General features: G+C 29.0%; 1 protein-coding gene across 1 annotated transcript; it reads right to left on the reverse strand.

Annotated features, from left to right (window-relative positions):
• Positions 1–2,799: 2,799 nt before the first annotated feature.
• Positions 2,800–8,246, reverse strand: LOC105628069 (Zinc finger (C3HC4-type RING finger) family protein). The gene is made up of 2 exons (XM_012209389.4): positions 7,680–8,246; positions 2,800–5,002 (listed from the first exon to the last, which is right to left on the reverse strand). The coding sequence occupies exons 1-2, from the start codon at positions 7,911–7,913 to the stop codon at positions 3,053–3,055; spliced, it is 2,184 nt and encodes a 727-aa protein (XP_012064779.1). The 5' UTR covers positions 7,914–8,246; the 3' UTR covers positions 2,800–3,052.
• Positions 8,247–17,270: the final 9,024 nt, after the last annotated feature.

Consider the following 17,270-nt stretch of genomic DNA (forward strand, 5'->3'; position numbering starts at 1 on the left):
TGTTGAAGCAATATAATGCCACTTATTTTGCCATAAAAATAAATTCTTGGATTTCCATATCTTCCATGCATAAAAAATAGAATTTTTAACTTGACCTCTTCGTTGAGTGGTATAAACCTGCAAAAAGAAATTATTAAAAAATGTGTTAGTAGCATACCCTCCTATCCCACTCAACTCCCACACCCCTCTAGCTTTTTGACACCCCAGTAAAACGTGATCCAAATTCTCATCATGGTCGCAAAATATACAGCCCCCATTCGCAGCGATGCCACTAATAAGTCTTAATTTAGTAGGGAGAATATCTCTTAATGCCCTCTAAATAAAATCCTTAGACTTAGGTGGCAACTCAATATTCACCAACCACTCCAAAATCATCCCTGCTAAAAAGATTTTGACTTAAATAATAAGCACTCTCAACCGAACAATTTCCCTTTTTTTCATAGTGCCACATTAGTTTATCATCGTTATCATTAAAGCTCAAATGAATTGTCAACTCTTATGTCTCTATTGTAAACATCTCATTTATCTTAGACATATCCCACCTCCTTTTATTAGGAAGCATAAGTCACAAACTCGCATTCAATGCTCTACAAAATCACTACCATCATCAACATAGAAAGACTCATTTTTTGGAATCCAAGGATGGCTAGATACTCTAATACTTTGACCATTTCCAGCCCACCAACGAACACCAGCTCTCAACACCTCTCTAGAAAACAATATACTCTTCCACGTATAGCTTGGGTTACTCTCAAGAGATATGCTCAATTAATATCTCAATCTTCTTTTTTTTTTTTTTTTTTCTTTATTTCTTTATTTTTTAAGTGTTTCTTGGTAACTTCTTTTATCTTTTCCTTTTTTTTTTTTTTTGTCAACAATGTTATTCTAGCCAGATGTAATGTCGAATTAGGGTGTCTTCTCTATCAAGATGAAACTCTTTTATTTTCTTCCACCACAAGAAGAATCTGGATAACTAAACAGAGTCCTTCCACAATTTGATGTTAATCTGTGTACGTAGAGAAACATTTAGATTGCATTTGTTGATTTGTTGAGTTGTAATGAGATGTAATATAATGTCATTAAAGATACGTTTAATGTTAGCATGCATACTCATGTTTTTTACAACCCTCGTTCAGGCATTGGGCAATAGTTATTTCATGACATAAGTGGAGTCTCATACTTCAGGGACTGTTCGGTTTCTTTTTAAAGCTTTGTTGTTTCTCTTAGGTATAAAAAAAAGGCATTATATTACAAATTTCATTATTGTCTCACCAACCGTAGCCTTTATTCTTTCTTGATTGACTAGAAGGCAAATAATATAGCCGAATTTCCAAGTGTGTTAAGTATAGAATGAAATAAAAACAATTTAAGGACAAATATATGCGAAAGCTTTAAGGATGTAATTTCTTTCCCTGTTTGTTTTTCTTATGATCTTTTTAGTTATTTTAGGATCTAGCTAGGTTCTTATTCTATCTTGATCAGATTACCTTATTATTATATCTTGAATCTTGATTAACGATTTTAAACGTTAATTCCCTTGTTTGAGTCTTTACTTTAATAGTCAGCTTTAAGATTTTGCCTATCTAACTTCATTTTTCCATTTCAAAACCTATACACAAAAACAAAAACTCTAAAACTCTACGCTTATGCCCCCAATCAAAACTCCAATCCATTCTTAAACAACTTTTCTTCTTCTTATTCCCTTGTCTTGCCGACAAAATTTCATTCACATAACACACATTAAGCTATCATAGTATACAATGTTTTCTTCAACAGAATTCCACATCGACATAGTTAGATTTTAATGAGAATTTCTTTTAAACAAGTTCGGCAAAATTAGTTGTTTTAATAGTTGTTAATTAATCAATTCTTTTTTTTTTTTTTCCGATTGTATTAAGGGATTAGTTACAGTATAGAAGCTGAAAAAAGAATGGCACATATTACAGGCAGAGTAAACCCAAATAAACTTCCGAGGAAGACTGCAAAAGCAGGAAAATATGCAGACCTGTGTTGGGTTCAAACAGGCAGTCAAAACTTAATTAATCCTTATGGGAATAGCTACCATTATCCACCACCAGGTTCTGGCAATGACCCATTACTATCAACAACCATCCCAATATTATGGCTATGGACCTTATCCTATCCTATATGGGCTTAGGATTTCGTACATAGGTTAGAGACTCTTTCTGGTTTAGTCTCTTATGGGTTATTAGTCTTTTTTGACATACCGACCCTTCACTCCTTTGGTGTTCAAGTTAGGGAACTTTGTTTTGTGTAGGGTGCTAATGGTTGCCTCCTGGTTTTTCCCATATTGGCTCCATTGTCCATTTACCCTTTTTCACCTGTGTTTGACATGTATGAATCCGAGCTCATTAGGATTCATAGAGAGTTCATAATTATGTTTTGTACTTTAAATATTTACTTTCTTCCATCATTATGTTGTAACAAAAAAAGAAAAGATTCAATAAGCTCCTTTGCTTGCCCATCCACATAAACATTCCAAAACCATTTGAAAATTTTGGTTCCGAGAAGCATGCATTCACTATTTCTTTGGAACCTTTTATTTTAACCACTTGACAGCAAAGTATAAAACGTTTGTGTTGAGCAATTGTAAAGAATGAAGAACAGATATATTACATATTGATGCGAAAAATTCACCCCAAAGTATCCCCACAGTTACATGGCTATACCATCCCTTACTCTAAGTTAAGAGAAAAAAAAAACACCAATATTTTCCTTATTTACATCACCCCATAATGAGACTGTAAAATATCCTAACCCCGCCTTTACCTTTCACCATTTTCCTCTTAACAACTCATCTCTTAGCTATCCCCCAAATTCTTGTTCATTTACATTAACAAAAAAAGGACAATATACCCATAATATAAAAAACCAACTCCCTCTCTTTCCAATTTACCCAATTCCCAAACAACAAAAGAAAAATAATAATAATAATAATAATAATTAAAAACAAAATTTAAGTAGACAAAGGTTCTTGGATGTTGATAGATGAATGTAGGGTGAGGAGAAACTTTGGCGAGATTGCTGCCAGTTACCTCGGTTGCGGTCTAGCAGCCGGAAATGATAGAGCTTGTCGGAGTTTCCGATGAGATGAGCGAGATGATGGATTCCCTAACAACATTGTCTGAGACTTGGTTACCATATCAACCATGGATGGAGTTTGGTAAGCTTGTAGAAGGCTCGTACTATTAGTGGAATCACCTCTTGCAGTTGCTCTCTGCCATGAGTGTGAGCTCAAACCTGATAGAACATATGCTCTTCCAGATGACTCATAGACTTGTCGGCTTGCCATCCTTTCTTGCATCTCCTTTAACTCAGCACATAATGCAACACACAATCTGTCACCAGCCTGTGCAGATGGAGTTTCTGACAATGACTTGTAACAGCTATCCAATACGGAGACTGCACGGGCTAGATCTCCATTTTCAGCAGCAACTCTAGCTTCTGACATTGATTCTGCTGCATGAAGCCTATTCCTTTGCCTATCTACTTCCATGGACACCACTTGTGATCCAATTATTTCAGGCCTTAGTATATTTACTTCACTAGCTCTCTCTAAAGTCACCACATTTTTTGTAAGCGGCTCTTTGTACACACATCCAACTTTCAACAATGACATTGTATCACTAAACCTATCAATTGGAATATTGACTGTCACCAAAAAATCCCTTTCTTCCTCAGCATACAAATCTCCAACATCAACAGAACCCATTCTAGCATTGCCAACAATGTTGGTTTGATAACTGCCTGCTTTCATAGAACTAATTTTCAAACTTGGGTGAACACATTCAACTTTGACCTGTAGCTCCTGCACTACCACACTTAATAGCCCTCCAATGCATTGTGCAAATGCATCTTGAATCACACCCTCTGCTTCTATGAATGAAAATGTGCCCCCAGATAGCTCAGAAATTGAATGCATTGAGGCTGCATCATGATCTGCACCAAACCCAAATGAATGCACAGGAATTTGGAAGCCGATACCACCATTCCGTTGAATTGATTTTGGCAGAAGAGACTTGTTAGCTGTTCTCGAATGTGTACCACTTGGACTAGTGACAGTATATGTATCCTGCCCATCAGATAATAAAATGATACTGGCAACTGGATTCTTCCACTTTCGATCTACTATCACCTTGGCACCTTTCCTTAAGCCTTCAGCAATATTTGTTCCACCGTTAGAGGTCAAAGAATTAACAGCCTGTAATGCCTCCTGCCTTCCAGTCTCATTCATACGTTGAAGATGAAAAAGGCGACGGGCTGTGGATGAGAAGGCAATGACAGAGAGTCTATCAGAGGGGCCAAGATTCTGTATAACAAACCCCATCGCTCGTTTTAGCAAAGCAAGCTTTGTACCCGCCATGCTGCCACTAACATCAAGTACTGTAACAAGGTCAACAGGAGCACGAGAATTTTGTTGTGGCAATTCAGCAAAATCAGTGCTGCTATTACACCTTCCACTTTTAACAGGAGCCTTAAGATGTACTAGTACTGTGAAATTATCATGAAAGGCTGATCTTGAAACAGCTGAAACTTCTGGATATGTTTTGACCTCTATTTTTCTCATGGAACTGGTATCAGCATTACTTTTAATAGGCATGTTTCTCTCACCAACCTCACCATGCTGATCTAAGGTCTCATCATCATCAAACATAGAAGGTTCTGGAGCATGATAAAATGATGAAATATGCCGGTTTGAATCTGGCCGAGCAGGAGGCAGCCGTCTTAGAACAGTCATCCAGGCATCATCTCTGGCAGGCCAACCAACTGAATTATTTCTTGGCCTTCCATGTGAAATGTCAGTAGTCGGGTTTTGAAAGGGAACTTCTTTCCAGTTTGCTCTGCAAACTGGGCATACCTGGTTCCCATGCTTTACATTAGACGTAATACAATGGAAGTGGAAAGAGTGCGAGCATTCAGCTGTAAAAATGGCATGGCCCTGTCCTGGTTTCATGGTGGTCAGGCATATTGGACAAGTATTCTGCAGTTTGAAAATGTAAAGCTGGTTAGAAAGAAAGATCCACTGGCATTTCATATACAATAACATATACACACAGTTTAAGGTGCAACACAAAGGTAAACATTGTTTTTGAGTAAAGAAAGCAGTCTCATCAGCTACCAGAGGCGTGTTATGTATTTGAAAGTTGAAACCCTTGAGAGAGATTTTCATGCAAGTCTCACAGATCACAAGAGATACATTTTTCTCTTTGAAGTATTTAATCCTAAATGTTCAAAAATATGCTGTAAGAAAATGACAACCAAAGAACAGTATCACAGATTAGAAGGGAAAATGGCAATATTGATTAATATGAAACTCAATAAATGATTTTGCAACTTGAAGAACATCTGATCTGTTAGTTAACACTTCTGGCATGCTTGCTTATAAACACACAAATTAAGAAGTCCAGCAAATTGATTTCAATTACAATGTGATTATTGCCGAGGACTGCATTCCTCGGTGTATGACTAAAATTGAAAGGGAATGTTATATTCAGTTCCAACAAGATGACAACCCACATTATCTAAGACATCAAAGTAAACTCAAGGAATACCAAATAATAAAAACTCTAAATAGTAATAAATCAAAAGAAGGATAGGGCATCAATAATATATATTTAATCCTCAGCGCAGCTCAGTTAGATTGGATAATTATATCAGAAATCCTAATCTTTAGAAGAGCAGCACTGTAACTAATGTGTTCTCCAGAAAGTAAGAGGAAGGCCACAGTCATATCTGCCTGCATGCTTCATGAAGTGCCTTAATCTAAGTTCTTAATTCAAGATGTAATTGATTTTAGATATCACCCCAACTTCTATGACTTTGAATTTATCAATACTTGAGCAAAATAAAACATTGAAGTCAGACTTGGATCCACATTGAACTAGTTTAAAATTCAAATGCCAACATGGTGTCTAATGTTGACCTCTGTCTCAATGCAGCTCATTATAGAGAATGGTGCGCAAAAAGAAGATATAGAACCATATGTCACTAGGTCAAAATATTTCGCAAAGATGATTTTCCAAAATAATAAGGCATACCAGTAAAACAGCTAATCAATTAAGAAATTGTCAACATTAGGTGGTCAAAGTTTTGCAAAGTATAATGCCAAATTGTTAACATTCAAAGTAGGAGACTTTTCAATAGTAGAGAATAATCAAAGATCCCTTAATAATGATACTTTAAATATAACAAAACACTAATAAAAAAATCATCAAAAGAAGGGAACGTTATGGGGTTGCTTCAGAATTTGTTTTTTAAGTTTTAGGAGTCAAAGCTTTGCTAAAGAATAATGGCAAATTATCAACAATCAAGGAGGAGACTTTTCAAAAGAAAAGAATAATAAATTAGCCTTAAACAAATCAATGATGAAGCTTTTTCAAGATAATAATCCAAAAAACAAATATATATGTACAGCTCATCAAAAGAAGGGAAAATAATGGGTTTGCTCCAGAATTGTCTATATTTTTTATTTTTACAGTTCTTTAATTCCCCAACTTTTTTCTCTCTTCAAGTTTATTGCAAGAAAGCTCCCAATCAACGGTCCACAGGCTTTTCTAAAATTACCATCAAAAGCAGAGAGAGAGAGACAGAGATGGATATAGGTGTATGTGGAATAGCAAAGTAGTGCTGACCAGACAAGCACTTTCCCAATCAAGGGAAAGGAAGAGGGGGCACAGCAACAAAACTAGAGAGTGGTAGTGTAATACTTTTCATATAAGCCAAAGTGAAAAATGGTCCTTAAAGGGACTATTCCACTTTAACTTCCCCCACAAAGGGACCTCAAGCTTATGGAGAGAGAGTTGAAAACTACATGACAACAAATACCCCATCACAAATATTCAGGAATCAATCACTCCCACTCTCACCATTACCCCACTCTTCATAAGTACATTGAAACTAGAGTGACAAGTTGAAAAAAAAATGCCAAAACCAAAAAGCTGGACACTGGTCAGTGATAAGAACTGACATTATAGCAATAACACAAATTTATTATTATTATTATTATACCATATGAAAAAATACAGATTGTAGTAAATTAAATTCTCAATGATTAATTTACATCAGCTTCCTAAATAAAAAATAATAATAAAAAAAACATTTAGCAGTGATAGAAACTAATGTTAATGAGTGGTTAATAAAATTTCAATCTTTTTTGATCCACTGATAGGCCTATTCATAATGAGGTAGTTTTGTTCATATATATGAAAATTCCTTGCTCATCTTTAATGAGAATATGATATCACAATCAAAGTACATTGTTGCTCACGAAAAAGAAGAGCTTTACACAGGCTCCTCGAAATGGGTTAAATTTAAAAATTTAAAAAAAAAAAAAAAAAAAAAAAAAAAAAAAAACCACGTGATCACTCAAAATATTAACGCCTCCATGGAGATCCACTAATTCAGTCATGGAAAAAAAAAAAAAAAAAAAAAAAGGAAATTCAAAACATTCTCAAAAACATAACATCAAAAGTAAATAAATAAATAGAGCCAAATAATAATAATAATAATAATAATAATAATAATAATAATAATAACAAGAAAACTCATATTAAGCTATTAACCATCAATAAAAGTATAAGAATCAAGTCAGTAAACCAAAATTAAAGTTTCCAGTAACGTTAATTCACTGAAAAGTATAAACATGTAGTTTCATATACCTTAGAGGATTTGGGTCCGGATTTGGACAAGCGGAGGCCAGAAGAGGACGGAGTAGGAGTAGTCGAGCCGCCGGAAAGAGCAGTGGCAGGAGAAAGCGAAACAGCGTCGGAGAATCTTGAAGGCAAAGAGGAAGAATCTTGCTCATGAGTTTGAGGAACGTAAAGGCACATATTAAGGCCAAGTGCCAGTTTTGCTTTTCTCCACTTACTTCCCATTTCTTTTAGATCTATCATCCACTGAAAAAGAAAACCCAAATCAAGAATCTTTCTTTTCTCCCTATCTATTCAAGAAACCATCAGTACTCATAGAGCAATGGCTATAGAAATGAACATTAAACATGTTTTTCTCCTTTTTTTTTTTCTAAAAAAATATTCTTGCTTTGGTTTAGCAAAGAAAAGATTGGTTTTGCTTGCTATGCTAGGCTAGGAGAAAGAGGAGAGAAGTGTTTTAGAAGAGAGGTTATAGGGTTGTGACCATGAAAGCGATAGAGAGAGAGAGAGAAGGAAAGTGGGTTTTTTTGACCTTTTGGTTTGGAGGGAGAAGATAGATAGATAGTGCTGGCGGTCAGAAGCTAGAGCAGCCTTTTTAGGAGATATGAGATGTGCCTGGAGGAAAATAAATTATTTATTTGATTTTTTTTAATTATTGAATGAAATAGGAAAACCTTGTGCTTATTTATATTATACTGCTTAATTTAATTATATATTATATATAATTAAAAATGTGGCCTTAAACCTTGCATTTTGGTTCTATTATCTTCGGCTTTGTGTGCTGGTAAAGACTTACGCAAATCTCATCCATGTTTTCATCTATTAATCAAATTAATTAAATTCAGTGTTTTTGATTATATATTTTGAAAAAAAATAGATAAAATTAGAATATTTTTTATAAAATTTTGAATTTCATTTATCTGGTCCATAAGTAATGACATATACTGAATTTAAGTAAGTCTTTTCCTTATTTATTTGAGGTTAAATGGATCAAGGAAGTAGCCCTAATATGTGTCCCAATATATCCTTAGCTACTATATTATTATTTTATAGAGATAAAATTATGTATTTAAAAAAAATGCAGAGGTAATATATTAAGAAAAAAAAAAGAGATAAAATCGTAATTTTTCATCTTGCATAACTAATTACTTTGAATTTTAAATTTTAAATGTAGATTTTTCTTTGGATAAAGATTTTATTTTAAAAATCTAACTAAATCAATATAAATCAAATTTTGAATTACAATCATCTGAATTTAAATATCATATTTATCTTTAAACTATTTTACTTAATAAATTAATAAATAAATTCAAAACTAAGCAAAGAGTGCATTATAGTTTTTGTAAATGTCGTGGTTTGCTCCTTTATGTGAATTTTATAAATTTTTATAGATTTTCAAATTTAGATATGCAAACAATTATTTTTCCATAATAACCTTTATAATTATTGATTGAATAAAGAGTTAAGGATAAAGAAAGGTAAAATAATTTTATTGACTAAATTTTAATACGCGTATTTTTATCAAACCATGCAAATAAAATGGGACGTACGGAGTATAAAGTAAAATAAATAATGAATAACTACTATAAATAAGAGGAGAGGAGGTGGTTGCAACTTAATCAATATCATATTAAACGCAAAATAAATTCCAATCAAACCAGTTTTGATGACTACATGCACCATTTTTTATTTTTTTTGGCACTTCGCACGTTACTTTAATCGTTATCTATAGGCATGTTGCAATAATTTTTTTTTTCATACTAGATGTTTATAATATTAAAAAACGTGATTTCACATTAAAAATAAGATAAATACAATGGCATAATAATTTTTAAATAAATATTAATTTTATGTAAACCTTAAACTTTAAAAATATTTGATTAATCAAAATATAAAAATTTAAAAATTCATATTTAATGATGTCTTTTTATTGATTTATGTTATTTAAATCAATATTAACATTTTATATATAATTAATGTGATTAAGTTTCGAGTGTTATTATTAGCGTATATTGATTTCACAAATATATTATGTGATCCAATCAAAATATAAATAAATGAAGAGGGATTAAAAATTCCTAAAACAATAAAATGCAAATAGATCACTTCGTAGATAGAGATTTATCAAAAACTTTGTCTTTAATAATAATTAAAGTTGTGTAGTTATCTTTAATAATAATTAAAGTTCTTATTTTAATATTACTTCTTACCAGAATGTACAAATTACTCCTATTTTTTAATCTTCGCAAAATGAGCCAATTTCATGTTTTCAATTAATTCTTTTAAAGCTCATCTTGCTTTTCATTCAATTAGTATATTATTTTAGATTATACTATAAATTATGTGAATTAATATTATAAAAAAATTTAAACTTTATTGTGTCATTATTTAAAATTATATATATATATATATATATATATATATATATATATATATATAGTGTTTAATATGGTATAATAAAGGAAGGTTGAGAAATATAAATAAATTAGAAGTAACAGAATAAATTAATGGAGTTGAATATCAAATTGTAGAAAAAAAAATACATATATTTATTAAAAAATAAATTTCAAAAATATTGACCTGTCTATATATATTTATTTGAAAAATTAATGTTTAAAAGAAACATCCAATTAAATTATAGAAAAATATTAAATCTATATATATTAATTTATTTTGAAAAGGAAATTTCAAAACTTCAAAATTTTTAATTATCTTTATATATCTATTTAAAAATCTAGTTTTTTTAGAAGAAAAAAATTTAACTTTTCTTGAAAATATTTTTTTATTAAAATTTTTTTAATTAGCTACAACTACAAATAATATGGATATCTCTGATATCACTAAAGATAATTTCACAAATCCATATATGTACTCTATATTTTCTTAATTAATATATATTTTTTTACTTTATAGTGTTATACTTAAACTCTAATATATAGTTATAGCATTTACAAATGACTCCTAAGTTAAATAAACCTTGATCAATCCCTTTAAATATCATCAACAATGTGTTAGCTGGAATGGTAAACAATCCTGCTCATAATAGCGTTGGGGGAATATTTATGCCTCTAAATCTATATATATATAATATATAAAAGTAGAACAGTTTGCTTTATATAAAAGTCAAGTGTAAACTTCTGAAATTGCTAAGTGTGAGGAGGAACAGAAGGAACCACTACGTTTGATTAATTATTAAAAATTAAAAAACCAAAAATAGGAACAATAGGGACCACAATTAAATTTTGACTAATAATTAATTAAATAAGTAATATATTAATATTTCAAATAAATAAACAGTCATTTATAATAAATTATAAATAAAAAATTAAAAAATAAATTTCTTATTTCAATTACATAAAAACAAATTTAAAAAAGAAAACACTTCATTTTTTATTGATAATAAAAATTTTTGATTTTTTAGCTTTATGTGTAGAGTAATCTCATATAGCATGAGCTATGTTGCATGAATACAGGACACGAGATACAAGAACATACAGAGACGACAATTTTTAAAAAGTAGGATATCCATATGTTTAGAATACACTACACTTAATATTTCAAATAAATAAGTAATACGTTAATATTTCAAATAAATAAACAACAATTTAAATGATACAAAAATAAATTAAAAAAAACAAACTTCATTTTTTATTGGTAATAAAAAAAACATTGGTTGATTAGCTCGGTGTATGGAGTAATCTCATATATCATGAGATAGGTTGCATGAACATGTGACACAAGATACGATAATTTTAAAAAAATTAGGACATTTACACTCTTAGAACATACAATACTAAATAAGTAATATATTAACATTTCAAATAAATAAGCAATCATTTATAATAAATCATGAAGATAAAATATACTTGATTTCTTATTTTAATGACACAAAAATATATTTTAAACAAAACACTTCATTGTTTATTGGTAATAAGAAAAAACATTTGATTGATTAGCTTGGTGTATGAACTAGTCTCATATACCAAGAGCTAAGTTGCACGGACACGGGACACGAGATACATGAATATACGGTATACAACAATTTTTAAAAAAGGTTGAACATCCGCTCACTTAGTACACGCTATACTAAATAAGTAAATTCATTAATATTTCAAATAAATAAACAATCATTTACAATAAATTATAAACATAAAATAAAAAATACTTAATTTTATATTTCAATGACACAAAAATAAATTTTAAAAAAAGTACTTCATTTTTTAGTGGTAATAAAAAGAAACCTCGGTTAATTAGCTTAGTGTATGGAGTAGTCTCATATACTAAGAATTAAGTTGCATGGACACGATACACGACATACGAGAACATACAAGATACGATAATTTTTTTAAAAAATAGGATATCTACATGCTTAGGACACACTACTCTAAATAAGTAATACATGAATATTTCAAGTAAATAAACAATCATTTGTAATAAGTCATAAACATAAAATAAAAAAATACTTAATTTATTATTTCAATATAATTAGTTAAATTCTTAAAATTATTATCACTATTGAAAAATACATCAATAGTATGTATGCATTTTTTTTTTATATATAGGTCATACCATATATGGTTTTTGCTATTGCATACCTTATGAAAGGCTTCACATGATACTCAAAAAGACATATCTTAGCATTGCGACTTTTCAACATATCTCAATGAAATACAATTTATCATTTTATTATATAATTTTACTATTTTTGAATGATGTTATAAAAGATTATTTCATCATTTAATATTGCTCCCCACATCGCGCGAGTTTTAACACTAATTCTACTAAAAAAAATCCCTTTATTTTTAAAGGTATTCATTTTATTTTTTTAAAAAATATAATTAATATTGTTATTAATTATATTTAAAATGATAAAAAAATACCGTCAGCTCATAACGAGTGGCTTTTTTACATTATACAAGAAATGCTATAATTGCATTTTCCTTTGCCTCACGGCTCAACTGATATGGAATTTCTTTGAATCACTCAATGGAGTTGGTTTCAATTAATCATTTTTCTTTCTTTCTTTCTTTTTTATTTTTTTTATTTTTATGGATTTTATGTGTTTTGGGTATAGAAAAGTAAATTATCATATTTCTTCTTTCTTCTTCTTTTGGAGAATTTGTTCTTGGTAATCTTCCCTAACTTCCCCATCTCATGATTTCCATAGTTATATTTGTTATACTTTGTCAAATAATTAGGTTTGAATTTTCTTTTCTAATTTTATATTCTAATAATAAATAGGGTTTGAAATTTTCACCATTCCATTTATTATACTTTCATATAATATAATAATAATAATAATAATAATAAAAAGAACACATTGAGAGCTATCTAATTAGTTATATATATATATATATGCAATGCAAGTCCATAAGACACATTATTAATCTTTAATCCTCTTATTAATTAACTAAAAGGATTGCAATTTATGTGTCTAATTACGGGTTTTTTTTATTCATTTTCATCAAGGACTATATGCAAGATCTTTGGGCAATGGTCACTGATTAATGGAGCAATAATTTGACTGATAAGATTTAAAATGGCTTGATAATTAATTAAACAAAATAGGTAGATAGCCGTTCAGCTAATAACTTTATAATTGGTTATTTTTTTCTTATAATGTAAGATATATGGAGCATTAAATACTTATAAAATGGCATTTTTTTTCATTTTCAATTATTCACTTTCTTTTTCTTTTCTTTTTTAAAAACAATTTTTTTTGAATTGAAATTAAGAAATAAAAAGTTTTGAGTGCTTTTTTTTCTTCAATATATAGGTAAGAGATCAAGGCAAATGGGCAAATTTGATCTAATTGTTCACGCTAGCTATCTAATATACAATTGTTAATAGTTAATAACCGGGTGACTAATAGCTACTAGCCGATGAAGGTTAATTATTTGGTAAAATTTTAGTGACATTATTGATAAAATATAAAATAACCATTAAGAATATAATTATTTATATATATCACATATATATTAGATGAATATATTATTTTCTATATGAATATGTTATATAAATAAAAATATTAATTAAATTTTTTATAATAATATATAATAGTTTATTAAATTTGACAAAAAAAAGGGATTTAGTAGTAATTATTTTTATGAAGTTACCGTAGTCAAAATATAATATTATCTGAATTAGTAATTAATACATAAAAAATTCCAAAACGTAATTGATTAGATTTCTATCAACCATCAATTATTAATTAAAATTGATATAAATTAGTTGTTATCAACCATCAATTACTAATTAAAATGGATATAAATTCGCGGTAAACTGTATGCGGGTGCATATATATATATATAAGTCTAAAATCAACCCATCAAATTCACTGCATTAAAAGCTTTGTTAATTATTAGTTTATTAGTCAAAGTTCTCCAATGGCAATAATGGTTTGTCTCCTAAGGAAGGTGGCCCAATGAACCATTGATTTTCTATTTTTCTTCCTTTGTCAAACTAGCACATGCTTACATATATTGAGAGAGATTGCTTAGACTACTGCATTGTCCATTTGTTTGCTTCTAAACTCTGACGCCGCTTGTGAATACTGACAATCATTTAGTCAAAATTACATATTTTAATCATTAATTAAATATTTCTTAAGCTTAATACCTCTCTTGCATCGCCACCATTCGTAACACATTTACAACCATTCTCTATATTTTCTTTTTAAATTTAAAATGCTTGACGTGATCTTTTTTTGGATATGCAAGTTGCTTGTTCCAAGATTAGGTTGGATTCAACCAGCACCACTTTTTCCTTTAAAAGACTGAACTATATATTAAAAATAAAAATTGTAATATCATATATTAAACTCGTGTCATTAAAAGTTAACTATTTTAATAGTTATTAGATGTTTCAGGTAATTATCAGTAATTTTACCAACATTTTATCAAATGTTAAAGAGAGCAACGTTTCTCTAATACATCCCTTAAGCTCTAAATATTAATATAAGTCTTATGTTATCAAACACTATAAATAATAAAAATATTTGAACTCTAGTAAAAACGTTAATACTACGTAAAAAGCTATTGCTGAATATAGTCAAAATTTACAAGTTACCTTAAATAGCATGAATTTTGTAATTTATTGTTATTGCATTCTATTTCATAGTATTTAAGGTACTTAAACCTTATTTAATCTTTTTATTTTTTAGATTGTCCTAATAGTTACCCATTATTTAATTAGTATTTTATCAATCCACTTCTTTCAACTCTAAAGCGCTGTTTGGTAACAACTTTTCAACTAATTTTCAATATTTTAACTAAGTCAAAACTTTATTTCTGTTAATTAAAATACTAACATAGTTTTTATAATAATTTTTAGATATTGAGAGAACTTTGTATGAAAAGTTAAACACTATAAGTTTAGCTTTTAGCATTTAGGATTTAGCTTTTAATCAAATTTTGACAATTATACCCATTGTTTTTTCTCCTTTTTAATTATTTTAAGTTTACTGACACTTTTAATTTAAAACTAATATATAAATAGCTGCCCGCTGAAAGCTAATAATTAACAATTAATAGAACAACCAACAACTATTAAAATAACTAATATTATCAAAGAGACTTTAAATATTAGTATAAATTAAAGTTACACCATCAAATATAGTGTTTTGATTACATAACATGTCTAACTTTTTTAGTTGTTGAACATAACAGGCACATGGCAATTGTCATGTGTTTTATTTTTTACTTTCTTCTATTTTTATGGGTTTAACAGCCCATAAAAATATAAAATTTATTGCATCTCTAATTAGATTAATTCAAAGAAACGTACTCAATCATTTGATGATTAATACAATATATGAGCGAAAAATAACACTCTGTTTATTTCCGAAAAATAACTTACCTTTGAAAAATATTTTCCAATAAAAATGTTTTCTTTAAAAAATATTTTTCAAATGACTTATTTTCCATTTTGTTTGGTTGCAATATTGAAAATTAGTTAAAAATATTAAAAATTTTAACTTATAAGACCATAATAATAATAATAATAATAATAATAATATAAATTTCGTATTTTAAAATTTTACTGTTAAATATGAAAATAATGCCGAAAAAATGGTAAATTCTGAAAGTCACCAGTCACCAGTGGTGGCTGGTGGTGGTGGTTAGTGGTGAATGGTAAGCGGTGGTAATGGCTACCCATGATTAATAAATTAAAAAATATAAATTTATAAAGTTATAATAAGTTTGTCAAAGTCCGAAAAATGTTTTACACTCTTCAAAATGGAAAGTCATTTTCCTTAAAAATGACTTAATTTTCCGTTAACTTATTTTCTTGAACCCTCAAACAACAGAAAATTGTAAAAAATATTTTCCTTCAAGTTATTTTATGGAAACAAACGGAGTCTTCGTAACATCCAAATTAACCTATTTAGATTGTTTTAAAACTATGGATAATTGAAACTCTAGATGTCTTGCAAAAAAAAGGTGGCTTATGAATTTTATAAAAATACAATACAGTAAACACTTTAGAAGTGGTTTGAATTATTATGTTCATTTATTTGATCGAGAAAAAATGTCATAATTTACGAAATTGATAAATTCTATTATGTCGTTAAAGGTGAAATTTTTCAATTTTATTTTATTAATAATGAAATTTAAATCACTTAATTTTATTTCAAAAACATCATTCAAATCTAAATGTTTTTTTTCTTTCTCTTCTCTCTAGTTTTCTAAACCCTAGTTTTAGTTTGGGGCTGCCGCTATATCAGCGGTGGCCCCCTACCTCCTACTTTCAAATATTTTTTTTCGTTTCAACTTTCTTTTGCTTTAATAAATTTAGATCTGTTTTTTCTATAACAGATCTGTCTTTTTAGTTTTGTTATTGTTGGTTTTCTCCATATTTAAAGTTTTTTTGTCCCTTTCTTTGTGAGGGTTTAGTACTAAATAAAACTATAATATTTGATTTTATTTGGTTGGAGACTTTAGATCTTGATTTGCAGGTGTGGATCTTCTATCAATGTAGCCTAGTAGTGTGACTAGTTTCTCCATTGATGCTATTGACGCATAATGGCGGAAAATTATCTATATTCGTCATATGTTGCAAATTATTGGAAAAGCAATTCATTTATAGAAGATTCAGGTTATTATTTTGATGTCCAAATCAATTAAAGGATTTGTTGCTACTATGAAGATTTATATCTTTTTGTCAAGATCAACTTCAAACGGAAATATCTAATATTATATTTTCTAGTTTTAGTTTCATTCAAAAGGATATGAATTCAGCGAACTTGATTAGCTACTAATAGCAAAGTTCTATATCTGGTTTATAAGCTTATTTGTAATTCTTGATATTATCATTAATGATTTTTAAAAAAGAAATCTAAATGTTTTTTTTTTCTTATTTTGTAATTGAATTATGAAGGCGGTTTTCATCAACAACTTTTGAAGTAGCTTTTTTTTGTTTGATTAGTTAAAATGCTAAACGCTATTTTTTATAATGTTTGATAACATACATTTGAATCAACTTTTAAAGGTTAAGATATCATTTTATAAAGGGAAAATTATTATTTAGTCCCTCAGGTTTTACATAATTATCCAACTAATCCCGAGGTTTGCGCTAATATATAACTAGTCCCTCAGGTTT

The sequence above is a fragment of the Jatropha curcas genome, chromosome 1 (assembly GCF_041381405.1).
Source record: "Jatropha curcas cultivar XTBG-Jc1 chromosome 1, XTBG_Jcur_1.0, whole genome shotgun sequence".
Taxonomy (NCBI): Eukaryota; Viridiplantae; Streptophyta; class Magnoliopsida; order Malpighiales; family Euphorbiaceae; genus Jatropha; species Jatropha curcas.

Excerpts from the sequence above, each read along its gene's own strand:
- LOC105628069 (XM_012209389.4), bottom strand. The coding sequence starts at position 7,913 with ATGATAGATCTAAAAGAAATGGGAAGTAAGTGGAGAAAAGCAAAACTG. Across the intron at positions 5,003-7,679 it reads CCGGACCCAAATCCTCTAAG|AATACTTGTCCAATATGCCT; the intron begins GTATATGAAACT and ends TTCAAACTGCAG.